The sequence below is a fragment of the Staurois parvus genome, unplaced genomic scaffold (assembly GCF_062004578.1).
Source record: "Staurois parvus isolate SC_StPar_1 unplaced genomic scaffold, SC_StPar_1.0 ptg000365l, whole genome shotgun sequence".
NCBI classification, from domain to species: Eukaryota; Metazoa; Chordata; class Amphibia; order Anura; family Ranidae; genus Staurois; species Staurois parvus.
Genome location: NW_028318161.1, coordinates 2,268,084 through 2,284,348, shown reverse-complemented (window position 1 = coordinate 2,284,348; position 16,265 = coordinate 2,268,084). Strand labels below are relative to the sequence as shown.

Below are 16,265 nucleotides of genomic sequence, written 5' to 3'. Positions count from 1 at the left end.
AGAACTGACCCAAAAAGGCACAAACTACTCAACATTTCCTATTATATTTTTACATTTCTAAAATACTGCATGCCTTGACTACTACTTAATTACCGCATGCATTTAATTATTTATTTCCGTTTGTGAATTGAGCTTAAAGTGCAGCTCCACCCAAAAATGGAAGTTTCACTTTAAGGCTTTGTCCTCTGCTTCCCGTTAAGGATTGGCACCTTTGGGGAGTAGGGGGTACCCGAATTTGACAGGTACCCTCTCCCACTTCTGCTGCGATCACCTAGGCAATCAGAAGCGGAACTTGTCCTCTCCCCTTCCTCTCTGTAGTTTTCTGGGACACATGACAGGTCTCAGAAGACTACGGGACTATTCACAAAGTGCAGCGCTACTTGTGCATGTGTACACTGAAGATGCCGGCACCAGGGAGAGAAGACGGCCGGTGAAACCAGCGGTGGTGAGGACACCATGGGATTGAGGGACAGGTGAGTGTCTGTTTTTTAAAAGTCAGCATCCACAGTTTTTTTACCTGCTGACTTTCATTTTTTTATTTTGACTGGACCTCCACTTTAACGCCTTCTCATGCGGTATGTACCAAGTGTTTTGAGTGTTTTGGGGTAAATACAGCAAAACAGTATAGTGGATTGACAGTTTCAGGATTGCATGCAATATTTAGGGAAAATGTGTCCGGACACCTGAATACTGCATGCGAGGTCCTTTTGTGAATGGAGCCTACTGTACTGACTTCAATGCACATAATTAGGTATTCTTTGCAAAGTAAAACTTTGTTTAATCTCATTCAATAAGTAAAATTTCACTTTGCAAAATGAAAATTCACTTTGAAAATGAACATTCTCCACTCCTTTAGTAAATCAAGGTCACTGTGTATCTAGACTGGAGGGAAAGAAAAGTGCAGATCTGGTCAAATTTTAGATTTTAGGGATAGTTTAGTTATGAACCACTTGGGTAAAATATGAGGGAAGCAGAAACAGAGTCACAAGAAAATTGAATTGCATTTTAAACTGACCCATCTACTATAGATTATCTTCCTAAGATTTATCTCTGTATGCAGAGCAGGCCATTTCCTACAGTGTAATACTCACATCTCCTTTACGCACGTAGTCTGGATCTTTGTATATGTCACGGGCCAGGCCAAAGTCACAGATTTTTACTACATTATTTTCAGACAGGAGGATGTTCCTTGCTGCCAAATCTCGATGAATACACTTTAAGACAAAGCAAGAAAAGACATGGCTCATAACTACAGGATATAATATGAACAATAGACATGCATTCCAAGCCTTCAAAGTATAGTCCTTCATTTATTTACATATTATCAAGGGATTTACTCAAACGGAAGGTAGAATTCCTACCTTCACTGTCCTGAGTCATTGCTATGTGTAGTAGTATAGTATAGTATAATGTCTGGTAATACAACAACTGTTATATCTCTCTGCAGAACCCCATCTTTCCCTTCCCATTTTAGTCACACCTAAGTCCCCACCAGGCTAACCTCCAAGAAGTACCAAAGTAGAATGGTTTAAAAAGGGTCCTCAGGAAAGGATTAAACTTCACACAGTGGACAGTACTGTCAGTTGTCATACTATGCCCTACAATGATCAGTGGTCCTCAAAGGGAGAACAGACGACTGATTGAAGTCATAGGCCAACAGAAAATGAAATTAAATACAGCTTGCTTTCTTTTTCGGTACATGCTAGTGGGGACTTACGTGTCAGTCACAGAAAGAGAGTGCAGAAGACTCCTATGAGCAAAGCAGTTTGAGCTTCCCGCCTTTGTTTCCATAATGTCATTCACTACCGCATTCTCTGAGCTGTGCCTTCACTGGTATCCCTTCATGTGTGGTTGCCATTGCCTGTTACTTCAAATCCATGCCACAAATGTTTTGCACTTTATTGGGTTCTGTATTAGCAGATGGTAGAGCCTTCTTTAATTATGACCACCTGTCCCTGAGTCTTTATAACCTACTAATTGGTCTCCTTTGAGCGCAAGTACTGGAGCACAGACAGTATGCCACTCTTGTTAAGGGTAGTTAAAAGGGGATAGGGTAAGAAATGGTATACAATGGTTTACTGTTGAATTATTGGAGTACAGTGCATTAGATACCAATTGTTTTTTCATATCTATAAGTGTACAGTGTATTGTAAGCAATGGTTTAGAGTAGCTTATATATAGCTGTACAGTATATAGTGGTTCAATACGTTATACATGCTGTGAGTGGTTGATTGTATTGTGTTTAGGCATATACAGTACACTGTACTGCAACTCAGTGTGTATAAAATGCTGGGTGGACTGTGAGTTACTAAAAAATATGCACACAAAGCAAAGCAGTATATGGCAGATGGTCTATAAACTTTCAAGGCAATGCATATTCTGGTTCAGTATATTGTATGCATATACCAACATTTCATGCTGTACAGTGGCTCATTGTAATATATTTATAGTCATACAATGAAGGGTTTATGATTAATAAGTGTTTAGTGCATTGCATAGCTGTGGCACAACAGTGAGCGCAGTGGCATATTATCAGATTGTGATGTTTTATCTGAGATGCCAGGTCCTGCCAGAAAAGTGTGAGGTTATCGGAGGTGATAAGTTGAGAATCTTCATACAACTATCCAATTAAAAAATACAGTGACAAAAGTAATTTTCTTTTCACATGATTGGATAACTGAAGTGAATTTTCACACAATTTATTGTGTGAAGATCCTCAACTCCTTAAATAGTCTCATAGTCACTATGCTGACAGACAACCTATATTGAAAAATGTACCATTTGCAGAAAGTACCATTATGAAAGAGGTACAGTGTGTTGGCACAGACTCCACTAAGCATGTCTCTTATCCAAAAGCAAATATATTAAATATTGTGGGAAAATGGTCAAAGTGCTGTTTGTACTAACATCAAGTCCTTCTGGCACAGTGTAGAATCTTTCCTAGTAGAGGTGGGAATGTAATGTGTTTTCCTGCACTCCGATTGAATGCCATGAGAATCTTTTTGTGGCACCACAGTCACTCACCCTCAAAATAGATTTTATGTTGGAAGTAAAGGAAAAGTTCAAGTGAGGTGTCTTTACTTCTGCATCTTTAAACATCTAGGGACTGCTAAGAAAGGAAATGCAAACCTAATTCTATAAGGATTACAGTATCCAGATCCATAGGGTTCATTTTGAAGTGTTTAGCATGGAGTGGAGCTTACAAAAAAACAGTGAAGTCAGAGTTTCTAGGTCCAGAATACAGAGTGAATGCACTGACTGCTCTGTTCTTTAATGGGCCAGAGCTTAACGTCACATTCCAAAGCAAAATATAAACTTTAATAATAGTAAAAATAAGTACCAGGAGGAGCAATGGGAAGCCATGCTGTAACCTGTTCCCTAAATATATTGCACCGGCTCTCACAACTCTACATTCTTTTAAGAGTTCATTACATCCCGGTTGAAATGCATGTCATGGGGCTAAGAAAGGACGCTAAATGTAGCAAAGGTAAGAGAGACCATGGAGACCTCATTCACATGTTGTAGTGTTGTTCCAAGTTGCATCGGTACTGAGTGGTAGATAGTCTCAATTCTGTTTTTCAAACATACAGCTAGACTTGAAACAATTTATATTGGGCATACTTGATGATTGCTTCAGATAGAGATAATCTCTAAAGGATTGTTTCAGGCCCACAAATTGATTCTCCAGTATTGAAAACTGGAAATTCTGCCAACCCAGGGGGATTAGATAGGTAATATGGGACTTACTTTAAGGTATGATAGATTGATTTATCTTCACCGTGGATGCCCAGAATTGAGAAGCTATGGGAGGCCTGGTTGGTCACCCTGGGTCTTACACGCGAACTGCACAAATTGTTATAATTTACCCTGCTAACTATGCCTAGTCTCTACCTCCATGGGTGGTAGGGTTGAGGTGAGGTATGGTATGAGCTGGGAAGTTATGTCTCCTCTTCTGGTACTAATGCTTTCTATACACTGAATCAGTGTTTGTATGTTATTTTCCACTGCACTGCGCACTGTTTTTTGAATAAGCGGTTGGCTGTACACACTGGAATTTTTTATGATCTTTGTATTGGGCTGCATATTTGTATGTTCAATTAACCTTCACTTTCTGATTTAGAAATAAGTACAACCACTATACCCTGTGTTTGCCACATTGGTTCGTGTGTAAGCATTCTGGGTTAACATTTAAAATAGTTTTCACAGAATTATATACATAAATACATCTTTATAAGGGCAGCAAGGTAGAGAGGGGCAGCAAGGTAGAAGATGGCAATTACAGGCTAGTGAGTTTAACATTGGTTGTAGTCAAATTAATGGAATCATTCCTGAAAAGAAGGATCATTGATCACTTAAAAATGCACAGCTTGCTGGACCTAAAGCATCATGGCTTTACTGAGGTCAGATCATGTCAGACTATGTCAGACTAATCCGATTGAATTTTATGACTATATTACCAATGTTTTGGACCAGGGTGGTGCTGTGGACATAGCATATCTTAATTTCAGCAAGGCATTTGATACAGTTCCACATAATGATCCAATGCAAAAGTTGTACAAACTAGGACTTAACCCTAGGGTGGTTCACTGGATATGCAATTGGATTAAGGATAGATACCAGAGTGTGGTTGTAAATGGGGATCACACAGAACAGAGACCTGTCACTAGTGGTGTATCACAAGGCTCTGTACTAGGTCCTGTTCTATATAAACTGTATGTAAGTGATATAACTAAAGGGTTGTTGGGTAAGGTATGTCTTTTTTGCTGATGATACAAAGGTGTGCAATAAGGTTTGTATCCTTGGAGTTGTCTGTAACATGGAAAATGATTTGGCCTTGCTGTAAGATTGGTCAAAGCAGTTCAATGTTTTTAAATGTGAAATAATGCACCTAGGGAAAAAGAATCCCTTGACAGAATACAACATTGGGGGTACAGCACTACAGAGGAAGAAAATTTGGGGGTACTTATTGCAGATGATTGCAAAATGAACAAATAGTGTGACCAGGAAGTGGGAAAAGCAAATATAATTCTAGGATGCGTTACTAGAGGGGTCACCAGTAGGAGGAAGGAGGTCCTGAATTCCCTATTTAGATTTTTAGTGAGACTTCATTTTGAATACTGTGTCCAGTTCTGGAGACCTCACTTACCAAAAGTTATTGATAAGATAGAACGAGCTCAGAAATGGGTAACAAAAATGGTGAAAGGTCTGAGGGATAAAACATATCAAGAGAGTTTTCATGACCTTAATATGTACAGTCTGGAGGAAAAAAGGGAAAGGGGAGATATGACTGAAACCTTTAAATACATCAAAGGGGTGAATAAGGTTCAAGAGGGCAGTATTTTCAATATGAAACCAAGATCAAGAACACAGGGATATGACCTCAAACTAACTGGAGGAAAGTTCAAAACTAATCTTAGAAAGTATTATTTTACTGAAAGGGTAGCTGATGCTTCGAATAGACTTCCAGCAAAGGTAGTATCAGGAACTTTTAACCAGGCGGAGACAGAAAGTGCCGTTAAAATCACACCTTTAATGAAATAGCAAAAATAACACAATTCAGGAATGTAGTCAAAACAGAAGCTAGGGTTTGGATGCCAGAGTGGGTAATCAGATGAGCCAGGGTAAGGAAACCAGAAGTCAGTGTAGTCAGGAGCAAATATCAGGAACAGGAATCAGAAGAGAAGTCAGCCAGACCGTGTTGTACACGGGAACACAGGCAGGAACACACTGGAGATCATAGAGGCCAAGGAGTAAATGAGCTAAGCTGCTAAAGTAGCAAAAAGGGATTGCTGTAGGCTGGACTAAGGCAGGTACTGGTATCTAGCTGAGTCATTGTGGAGACATTGAATGGCTGGTAATTAACTGACAGCTGAGCAGCTTCTGAGCACTAAAAGAAAAGAGCTGCTTGTTAAGTAGCAGGAGCCCAGCCCTGACAGTATCCCATCCTAAATGACCCCTCCCCCTCAGGGGGGCATCAGGATTGAGAGGAAAACATACATGGAAAGTACGGAGGAAGGCAGGAGAATGCATGTCCAAGGATGAGATCCAAGAGCGTTCCTCTGGACCAAAATCCCTCCAGAGAAGTAAATATTTTATGTGTCCACAAAATCTACAGTCAATGATAGATTGTATCTCATACAAAGGAGGGTGCAGGTAGGTGTCGGCAGTCAGCATGGAGATTGTATCTCTGTCTGGAGTGTTGCAAGGATTCTTGGATCTGCACCCAAGTAGGACGGAGTTCCTGAAGATGTTCCTCTAATGCAGGAATTCCCTGCCGAACAAATGTATCAGACAACATAGATGGCTGGAACCCATAGTTCGCCATAAAAGGCGATAATCTGGAAGTGGCATTGATGGTGTTATTGTGAGAAAACTGCCCAAGGTAACAGGTCCAATCAGTTGTTATGGTGGTCTGCAATATAGCAATGTAGGAATTGTTCCAAGGCTTGGTTGGCCCGTTCTACAGCCCCATCGGACTGCAGGTGATGTGCCGAGGAGAAGGAAACCTGAATTCCTAACTGTGCACAAAGGGCTCACCAAAATCTGGACACAAACTGGCCATCCCTGTCAGAGATGATAACTTTAGGTAACTCATATAACCAAAAGACCTCCTGAGCAAATATTGATGCCAGGTCTTTGGACGTAGGCAAATTCTTTAGCAGAATGCAATGTGACAGTTTTGAAAACCGGTCAACCACCATAAGAGTGACTGTATTGCCTGGAAGTTAGGTAAATCCACAAAAAAAATCAATAGACAAGTGGGTCCAATGCCTCTCTCCACTGGGTATGGGTTGTAGAAGGCCCACTGGAAGGTGTTGGGGTGTTTTATTCTGAGCACGCATGGGACAAGCAGCTACAAAGGTGGTTACATTAGTGAGGAGACTAGGCCACCAGAATTGTTGAGACATAGACCACATGAGTTGATTTTTTCTGGGTGCCCAGGTACTTTGTGAGAATGATAGGTCTTGGGGACAATGCAGCTGTCATGAAGTTTTCCAGGAGGAGAATGGATCTAAGAAGCCAGATTTCTCTCACTCAAAGGTGAATTGAGACTGGCGCAAATACTGGCCAAAATGTGGCCCGGAGGTATCACAGAAGTAGGAACAGACTCCATTTTGGAAGAGGAGGAAAACTGCCGTGATAATGCATCTGCCCTTATATTGTTCATACCGGGTAAGAATGAGACTATGTATTTGAAACATGACAGAAAAAGGGCCCACCAAGCCCTTCTAGGAGATAAGCATTTAGCCTCAGACAAGAATGTGAGATTCTCATGGTCAGTCAAAGTGAGGACCAGCACAGTGGTACCCTGGAGAAGATGCCTCCATTCTTTAAGGGCTAAAATGATAGCTAATGATTCTCAGTCCGCAATTCATAATTACATTCTGCTGGAGACAAGGATGCATAGGGCCCACAGGGGTAGGACATTGAGACAGGAGAATGCCTACTCCAGTCTCAGACGCATCAACTTCAAGAATGAAGGGTAACATAGGATCAGGATGTGCCAGTACTGGGCGACCTTGAGGGATTCAATGGGTTTAAAGTGATTCTAAAGGCCTGTTATACTTACCTGCTGTGTGCAGTGGTTTTGCACAGAACAGCTCGGATCCTCCTCTTCTTGGATTCCCTGCAGGCTCTCCTGGCCCCTCTCTCCTGTTGGGTGCCCCCACAGCAAGCGGCTTGCTATGGGGGCACCCACTGCTCTGTCTGTCTATTCACACATGGAGCCGTGGCTCGTCCCCGCTCCCTCTCTATTCTCATTTTCTGCCATAACTTTTCTGTGTTTCTATCTTTATATGGTTAGTCTACCCAAAAGTGATATTTCAGTTCCAAATAGAAACTGCTGGGCTGAGTCACCGGCCTTTTTAATATATCTCTATCGCTAGGTGTCCAGTGGGGAGATCTCTCTGCCATAGTTCCTTAATCCTGTTACTACTCAAACTGAAAGTTTAGGTGTACTGTATGTGTTTTCGTTTGGCTGTTGTAGAAATTAAACATTTTTGAGGAAGGATGGGTCCCCCACATCAGGTGTACAGGCCTGTGAATTCAAGAGCATAGATGTCACCTCTGGAATCCCAAAGAAACAATTTAACCAATTTAATTCTCTAGGGTCTACCTAAAACAGCAATATTATTTTAGGTGAACTGTCATTTTATATCTTAAATGTTTGTTTCCAATAGCCATTTTTTTTATGTCCAAAGACACCAATACACATTTAATTATTTTACATTTTCATTTATTTTTTTTAATAACTCCTGGAAAATTTTTTAAAAATGTGGCATTTTAAAAATGTTACATAAACAAGGACTATCTGGACTTAATGTAGGCAATATGAAATAGGATGAAGACAACATGAGGTTAGAAAATGAAAAGGAAGTGCTCTGTTTATGGTTAGGTTTTCCATTTACTAAATCATATGTCCAAGAATAAGGAAAAATGAGAGATTGCCTCCATGGTGAGCTAAAACACATCAGCTTTAAAACTGGCCTGAAAATAAATGTTATATGGTGTGTTTGTGCAGCCCTGGAATCCTTACTTTTCTTGATGCCAGGAACTCCATGCCCTTTGCCACCTGAAAACTGTAACAAATCAGATCCTCCATTGTTAGCTGCTTCTTGGTCATTTCTTCAGGGTCTGAAAAATAACACATTTTTCTGAAGTTAGCAATACTCTCAACACACATAGCAGATAAGCCATCATTTCTAACACCTTTTAAATGGCAATTTCCAGCTAACTGCTTGATCTTTCTTTGATACAGCTTTAAATATTTCCTGCAATTAGTATAGACTTTTTAAGTGGGATAAAATGTTCTGTGGGAATGGCTTGGCTCCCGTGTGAGGGAAGCATGATCCTCTGTGATAAAGCATAGTGTTATAACTTTTAGGAACATGAAAAGGCCAGACCAGACTTCTAAACTTTACAGAACAGGGTACAAGTGCCCTGACATTTGCATGACATGAAATTACAGAGTTAAGATCTTTGTTCATAGTTCAAAAACACAGTTTTAATCCTGTTCTACTCTATACAACACTGCAACCTGACAATATATGCAGCCAAAAAGTGGCATAACATGTCAATTAAAGTGTTACTAAACCCATGACTTGCATTTACTATATCTGGGCTCCCACAGTACATAGAACATGCAAATACAATTATTTTAGTAAATATAAACTGCTAAATACCTTTTCTCATCAGCAATTAGAGCAGTTTTGTGACTTCTATCAGTGTCCGGCAGAGCACTGGTTAAAGCTTGTAGGAGGAGCTTTCAGTCTCCGCTGATTGTCCTATGAGGTTGCAGTACCCCTGACCCTCTGTCTGGACAGTGCTGATTGACCCAATGCTGATCACATGCACTCTTCCAAGAAAAAAAAACTCTAGCAATACACACAAACCTGAGCATGTGCAGCTTGCCCCCAAGGCTCTGTTCTATCAGCAGATGGATTGGGCACAGTGGAAGAAGGGGAGGATCAGAGAAGACAGGATAAATCATCCTTTTTACACAATGTAGAGGATTAACCTTTTAGGTTCCACAGTGAGTATAACAAGCATGCTTTACTGCATATACAGACTGATTTTACTGTTGTGGGTTTAGTATCACTAAAGTTAAAGTTAAAATTAAAGTGCAATGAACAGGTTATATTTGTTCATGATTCTTTTCAATAAAATCAATGAGAAAGCAATGATCTGCAGTAAATGATATCATAAGAAGATAACAGAACACTGCAAGTGTCCATGTAACAAACTGGTAGATTATAGTAGCAGCTACTTTCTGTGTCTTTAACATGACAGCAAAAGAAGAATTTTGTGACGTTTATCTTTAAGGGTGACATGCTGAAGATGTTAAGCCGAGACAGATTTTACTACCGTTCAGACAGAACCTTTACAGTTTTCTCTACATGACAGACTTGGGTGGTCATGGACTGTTAATTAATCCTAGTGTGGTCTTTGGCACAGCATGTAATCTATTCGTGACTCTGTCTGCCAAGCTAAAATTTTGTAAGGTTGTATATGCTTTGAGGTTTTCACACCGTACAAACTGACATTCGGTTCAGAAAGTCATAGCCGCTTGGAAACCTGTACTGAAAGATCTCATTAGATGTAGTGACTTTGTAAAACTACGGGAAAGTATAGTGAAATTATTTGTAGCAGATTAAACACAGTAGATTACAAACACAAACTGTACTTAGACTAGCTGTGCGAACTTTTAACAAATCAAGTTTAAAGAATGTAAAAGAAATATAAATGTTTCAATGCTGAGGGCAAAACAGGAGAAGGTGGTATTTTTTTTATTATAGTTAATTTTTTCATTATAGTTAATATCATGTTTAACATATTTCTTCCACATCTATGGAATAAAATCACATTTACAGTTGTGTTCAAAATAATAGCAGTCAGACATCACTAACCTGATCAATCACTGTTTTTGGTAGAAATGATATTTCTACATGGCAAATAATTTACTAGCAGGTGTAATAGAGTAATAGAAATCCAACAGACCCAACAGTCATGACATGCATGCTGCTGATTCTGTGTAATTGAATCATTAATTGAAAGAGACATGTTCAAATTAATAGCAGTGTGGAGTTCTATTAGTGAGGTCATTCATCCTTTGAACAACAGGTGGCAAATATTGCCCTTATTTAAGGAAGGAAGGCAGCAAATGTTGTACATGCTGGTTACAGTGCATTTCTCTCTGAAATTCTGAGGAAAATGGGTCGTTCCAGACATTGTTCAGAAGAACAGCGTACCTTGATTAAAAAGTTGATTGGAGAGGGGAAAACATATAAAGAAGTGCAGAAAATGATAGGCTGCTCAGCTAAAATGATCGCAAATGCTTTAAAATGGCAACCAAAACCTGAAAGACGTGGAAAAAAGCGAAAAACTACCATTCGAATGGATAGAAGAATAGCCAAAATGGCAAGGACTCAGCCAACAATCAGCTCCAGGAAGATCAAAGAAGGTGTAAAGTTACCTGTGAGTACTATTACAATTAGAAGACACCTATGTAAAGCCAAGCTATCTGCAAGAAGCCCCCGCAAAGTCCCACTGTTGAAAAAAAGACGTGCTGAAGAGGTTACAATTTGCCAAAGAGCACATTGACTGGCCTAAAGAGAAATGGCACAACATTTTGTGGACTGATGAAAGTAAGATTGTTCTTTTTGGGTCTAGTGGCCGGAGACAGTTTGTCAGACGACCCCCAAACACTGAATTCAAGCCACAGTACACTGTGAAGACAGTCAAGCATGGTTGCGCAAGCATCATGATATGGGGATATTTCTCATACTACGGCGTTGGGCCTATTTATCGGATACCAGGGATCATGGATCAGTTTGAATACATCAGAATACTTGAAGAGGTCATGCTGCATTATGCTGAAGAGGAAATGCCCTTAAAATGGGTGTTCCAACAAGACAACGACCCCAAACACACTAGTAAACGTGCAACCTCTTGGCTCCAGACCAACAAGATTGATGTTAGGGAGTGGCCAGCCCAATCCCCGGATCTTAATCCAATAGAAAACTTGTGGGGTGACATCAAAAATGCAGTTTCTTAGGCAAAACCAAGAAATAGAGAAGAACTGTGGAATGTAGTCCAATCATCCTGGGCTGGAATACCTGTTCACAGCTGCCAGAAGTTGGTTGACTCCATGCAACACAGATGTACAGCAGTTCTCAGAAACAGTGCTTATACAACTAAATATTAATTAAGTGATTCAAAGGAAAGCAAAATCTTCAAACATTTTTCAGTTTACATAGTGAATGTTTGAGTTTGTAAAGAAGAATACAAACACTGCTATTTTTTTGAACAGTCTAATATTCACTTTTCTTCAATTTTTTTAGAGGAACAACACAAATTTGATATATTTTTCTTCATGTTTTGATTTGGAATAGAATGTGTAGTGTTCCCAATGCATTTGTGTGTATGGAAATAAAAGCTATTAGAAGGATTTTGAGCTTTATTCACTTTTTTCAACACACTGCTATTATTTTGAACACAACTGTATTTAGAAAGTGTGTTCTCATATTTGTATCATAGGCCTGCTATACCAATAATCACATGTGAACCTACAGTATATGTAACCCATGTGCAAGAAGGTCAGTGACCTGAGAAACCAATCGATATTCTTTAGAATAATGTACAGACACAATGCAATGTGCAGCTGCATTAGGCCCACACTGGTACTGGTATATCGCTCTTATATGATCACTTCTATTATCCGTCACATGATCACTGTCAGATGTAGCAATCACATTGTATTAGACTGCACAACACTGAGAAACTAAAGGGACAAACAGCCTAATTTAATATGGGCATTTTTGAAGCCATGGACATTGGATGTTCATGGCCTTTAGTTATAAAAAGCTTTTTGTAGGTACATGGTTTTACCATACATAATTTAAAACAGACAGCCAGAAGCTTTACCTATTGCAACGTAGTTTAGACAGCTCTAGAACCTCTCCTACCACATAGTGTGATCAGACACTTATGCAGGGTGTATAATTTAGCATCCAATTTGAACTAATAAAATCCCTGGCATATAAAGTATACCAACCCGCATTTGTAAGTATAACTTTGCCAAGCCAAACTGAACAATGGCTTTCATTTATGGGTCCCACGGCTATCCTATTAAAGTATTCAAAAGCAAATGCAGATTGTGTTTAGCTTTTACTAAATTTATGTTTTTGAAATAAAGAAAGCTGATCTGCCCACATGACCACAAAATTATTAATGCAAAGGCTCTCAGACACGACAGCTTTTTCCACAAGGAACTGACAGCGTTGCATAATTTAATAAATAAAAAAATAAATATTTATCAATCATTTATATCATCAGATAATAAAGAGCAACTAATCATGGGGGTGTATACCACGCTCATTCCTTTATACATGTCACAACAACCTGGCAAATGTTAACAAAACAGCTGCCTTTAGCAGCATTTTTGTTCTGCTTAGCTTACACCAGTCCATTTTTAACACATTGTTACATAGTTGGTAAGGTTGAATAAAGACACTAGTCCATCCAGTTCAACATGTGTGCGTGTGTGTGTATTTATGCCTCTACAACTTCCCATATCTCTGTATATTATGTTAAATAAGATGGCCATCTAAGAGTTTTTTTTAAATCAGTGACAGTCCCCGCTAAAATGACCCATTGTGGAAGTTCCACATACATACCACACTAACAGTAAAAAACGCCTTATTAAAGTTAAACCACTTCCGGTCCAACTTAATTGAGTGGCTATTTTTCATCTTGAGTGACCTGAGTCTGAATAGTTTCCTCCCAATGCTGGAATCACCATTAAGATACAGTGCTCAGCATAAATGAGTACCCCTTTTAAAAAGTAAGATTTTAATCAATATCAATTTCCAAAGTTTTGACAAAACTGAGTTTTATAGAACATTTGTTTAGCTCATTATATGAAAGTAAGGTTAATAATATAACTTACAAAATCTTCAGTTTTACTCAAATTAGTTGATGCAAAAATGAATACATCGCACAACAAAAACTACTACATCTAGTATTTTGAATGACCTCCATGATTTGTAAGGACAACAGCAAGTCTTCTAGGCATGGAATGAAGAAGTTGGTGACATATTGCAACATCTATCCTTTTCCATTCTTCAAGCACGACCTCTTTTAGAGCCTGGATGCTGGATGGAGAGTGATGCTCAACTTGTCTCTTCAGAATTCCCCATAGTTGTTTGAGTGGGTTCAGATCAGGAGACATACTTTACAACTAAATCACTTTCACCCTGTTGTTCTTCAGAAATGCAACAGTGACTTTAGATGTGTGTTTTGGATCATTGTCATATTGGAAAAGCTCACGATGATCAAGGGCACGGAGTGATGGTAGCATCTTCTGTTTCGATATAGACCAGTACATCTGTGAATTCATGATACCATCAATGAAATGCATCTCCCTGACACCAGCAGCACTTATACAGACCGACAGAAGGACACTGCCACCACCATGCTTAATGTAGGCACCATGCATTTTTCTTTGTACTCCTCACCTTTGCGACGCCATACAGTTTTGAAGCCATCAGTTCCAAAAAAATGTATCTTGGTCTCCTCATTCCAGAGTACAGAGTCCCAGTAGTCTTTGTTCTTTTTCAGCATGAGCCCTGGCAAATTCTAGGTGGGCTTTTTTTTGCATGGGCCTTAGGAGAAGCTTCCTTCGTGGACAACACCCATGCATGCCATTCCTTTGCAGTGTACGCCATATTGTGTCATGGGAAACAATCACCTCAGTTTGGCTTTCTACTTTAGCTACCTGCAGTGAACTTGCATGGCGATTTTCTTCAACCCTTCTCATCAGAAGACGCTCCTGTCAAGGTGTTAACGTCTGTGGACGGCCTAGACATTTCTGTGAGATGGTTTCAGTTCCATCCTTGTTGAATTTTTGTATCACTTTTGCTACAGTATTCTGACTGACAAATAAAGCTTTGCTGATGTTCTTGTAGCCTTCACCTTTCTTGTGTAAAGAAATGATTTTCTTTCTCAGGCCTTGTGACATTTGTCTTCCATGTGGTGCCAGGGCAGCATGACATGGGAAGGGGTTTTCTTTGTTAAGTAATGCCATTTTATTTTCAACTGTCTGCTGGACACCTGTTTCATAAATAATTAGACTCACCTGTAGTTTAATTCTTGTTAATTAGGACTTTGTTGTGTAAAATTTAGCTTTGCTCCTACGAATTTCATTGGGATGTATTAATTTTTGCAACACGGTCTTGAATAAATTTGTGAGGAAAAATACTTTTTTTGTGTGTGCAAATTAACAAATCTTGTTTGCAATCAATAACCAACATTTGTGGGAGTATTTTGTAGTATAGTGTCCCATAGAAATGTTGAGAGGAAAGTAAGGTTTTTTGACAAATCTGTTGGGGTGTACTTATGCTGAGCACTGTATGTGTATATCGCTATCATATCCCCTCTTTAGCATTTCTTCTCCAGGGAGAATACTCTTAATGTTTGTTATTGTTCCTATAGCTGAGATCCTCCAGCCCTCTTATTTGTTTTGTTGCCCTTCTCTGGACTCTCTCTAGTTCCAGCACATCCCTACTGAGGACTGGTGACCAGAACTGAACGGAATACTCAAGATGAGGTTGAACCAACGTTTTGTAAAGTGGTAGATATATAGTTTTATCTCTTGAGTAAATACCCTTTTTTACATGCATGCTTATATTCTGCTGGCCTTGCTTGCTGCAGCTTGGCATTGCATGCTATTACTGAATCTATCATCAGCTAGGACCCTCAGATCTTTTTCCATCCTTGATTCCCCAAGAGGTTCTCCCCATAGCATGTAGCTTGCATTCATATTTTTATCCTCCAAATGCTTTACCTTACATTTTCCTAAATTGAACCTCATTTGCCATATGTTTGCCCACTCCTCTATTATACCAAGGTCTTCCTGTAAAGTTGCTCTATCCTATTGTGAAGTTATTGTCTTACTTGTCTTTGTAACATCAGCAAACACTGAGATTGAACTACTGTATTTATCCCAACCTCTATATCACTTATGAACAAGTTAAACAGGACTGGTCCCATGATGGACCCCTTGGAAACTTCCCTTTTAACTCCAGACCATTCAGAAGATATGTTATTTATCACCACCCACTTGACACACCGCTGTAACCAATTTTCTATCCAGGTACACAAACTATCATCAATGGCAACATAACTCAATTTGTGGATTAAGAATTTATGGAATACTTTGTCAACTGCTTTGGCAAAGTCAAGAATCAGTACATCCACAGGCCTTCCTTCATCCAGATTACAGCTCACTTCCTCATAGAATTTTAATAGGTTGGTCTGGCAAGAACAATCTTTCATAAATCCAATCCTTTAGCATATCCCCACTATTATTTTCCATTTGTTTCTTTCTTTTGAAGTTCCAGCCACAAGGATTCCACCCCTTCCATTGCCCTGTTAGTAATGTCATCCCTTGCGTTCACCAGCAAATTATTCTTGAGATACAAGCACATCCCTCCCCCTCTTCTACCTAACCTGTCCCTTCAATACAGGAAGTACCCCTGGACAGTCATAAGCCAGACATGTGTACTGTCAAACCAGGTCTTTGTTACTTCCATGAAGTCAAAATCCTCCTCAGTTATCAATAGTTCTAGTTGTATTTTGTTCACCAAGCTTCTAGTATTTGTAAAAATGCCTTTTTTTTTGTATGGCCACATGTTATTTTATCCCTGTTCGTTTCGAGGCTGCAGTAGGATTCTGCTAGCCCACCGGTGTTGAGCTTAGATATTCCA

The 16,265-nt window shown here is 39.4% G+C and overlaps 1 protein-coding gene across 1 annotated transcript in view; it reads right to left on the bottom strand.

Annotated features, from left to right (window-relative positions):
* The window catches only part of LOC149456268 (vascular endothelial growth factor receptor kdr-like), a 279,835-nt gene that overhangs the window by 42,298 nt on the left and 221,272 nt on the right, over positions 1-16,265 (bottom strand). The window contains exons 22-23 of the mRNA XM_089685194.1: positions 8,537-8,634; positions 1,092-1,214 (exon numbers count right to left, since the gene is read on the bottom strand). Coding sequence (XP_089541320.1) covers positions 1,092-1,214; positions 8,537-8,634 — 221 coding nt within the window. The remainder of the gene's footprint in view (positions 1-1,091; positions 1,215-8,536; positions 8,635-16,265) is intronic.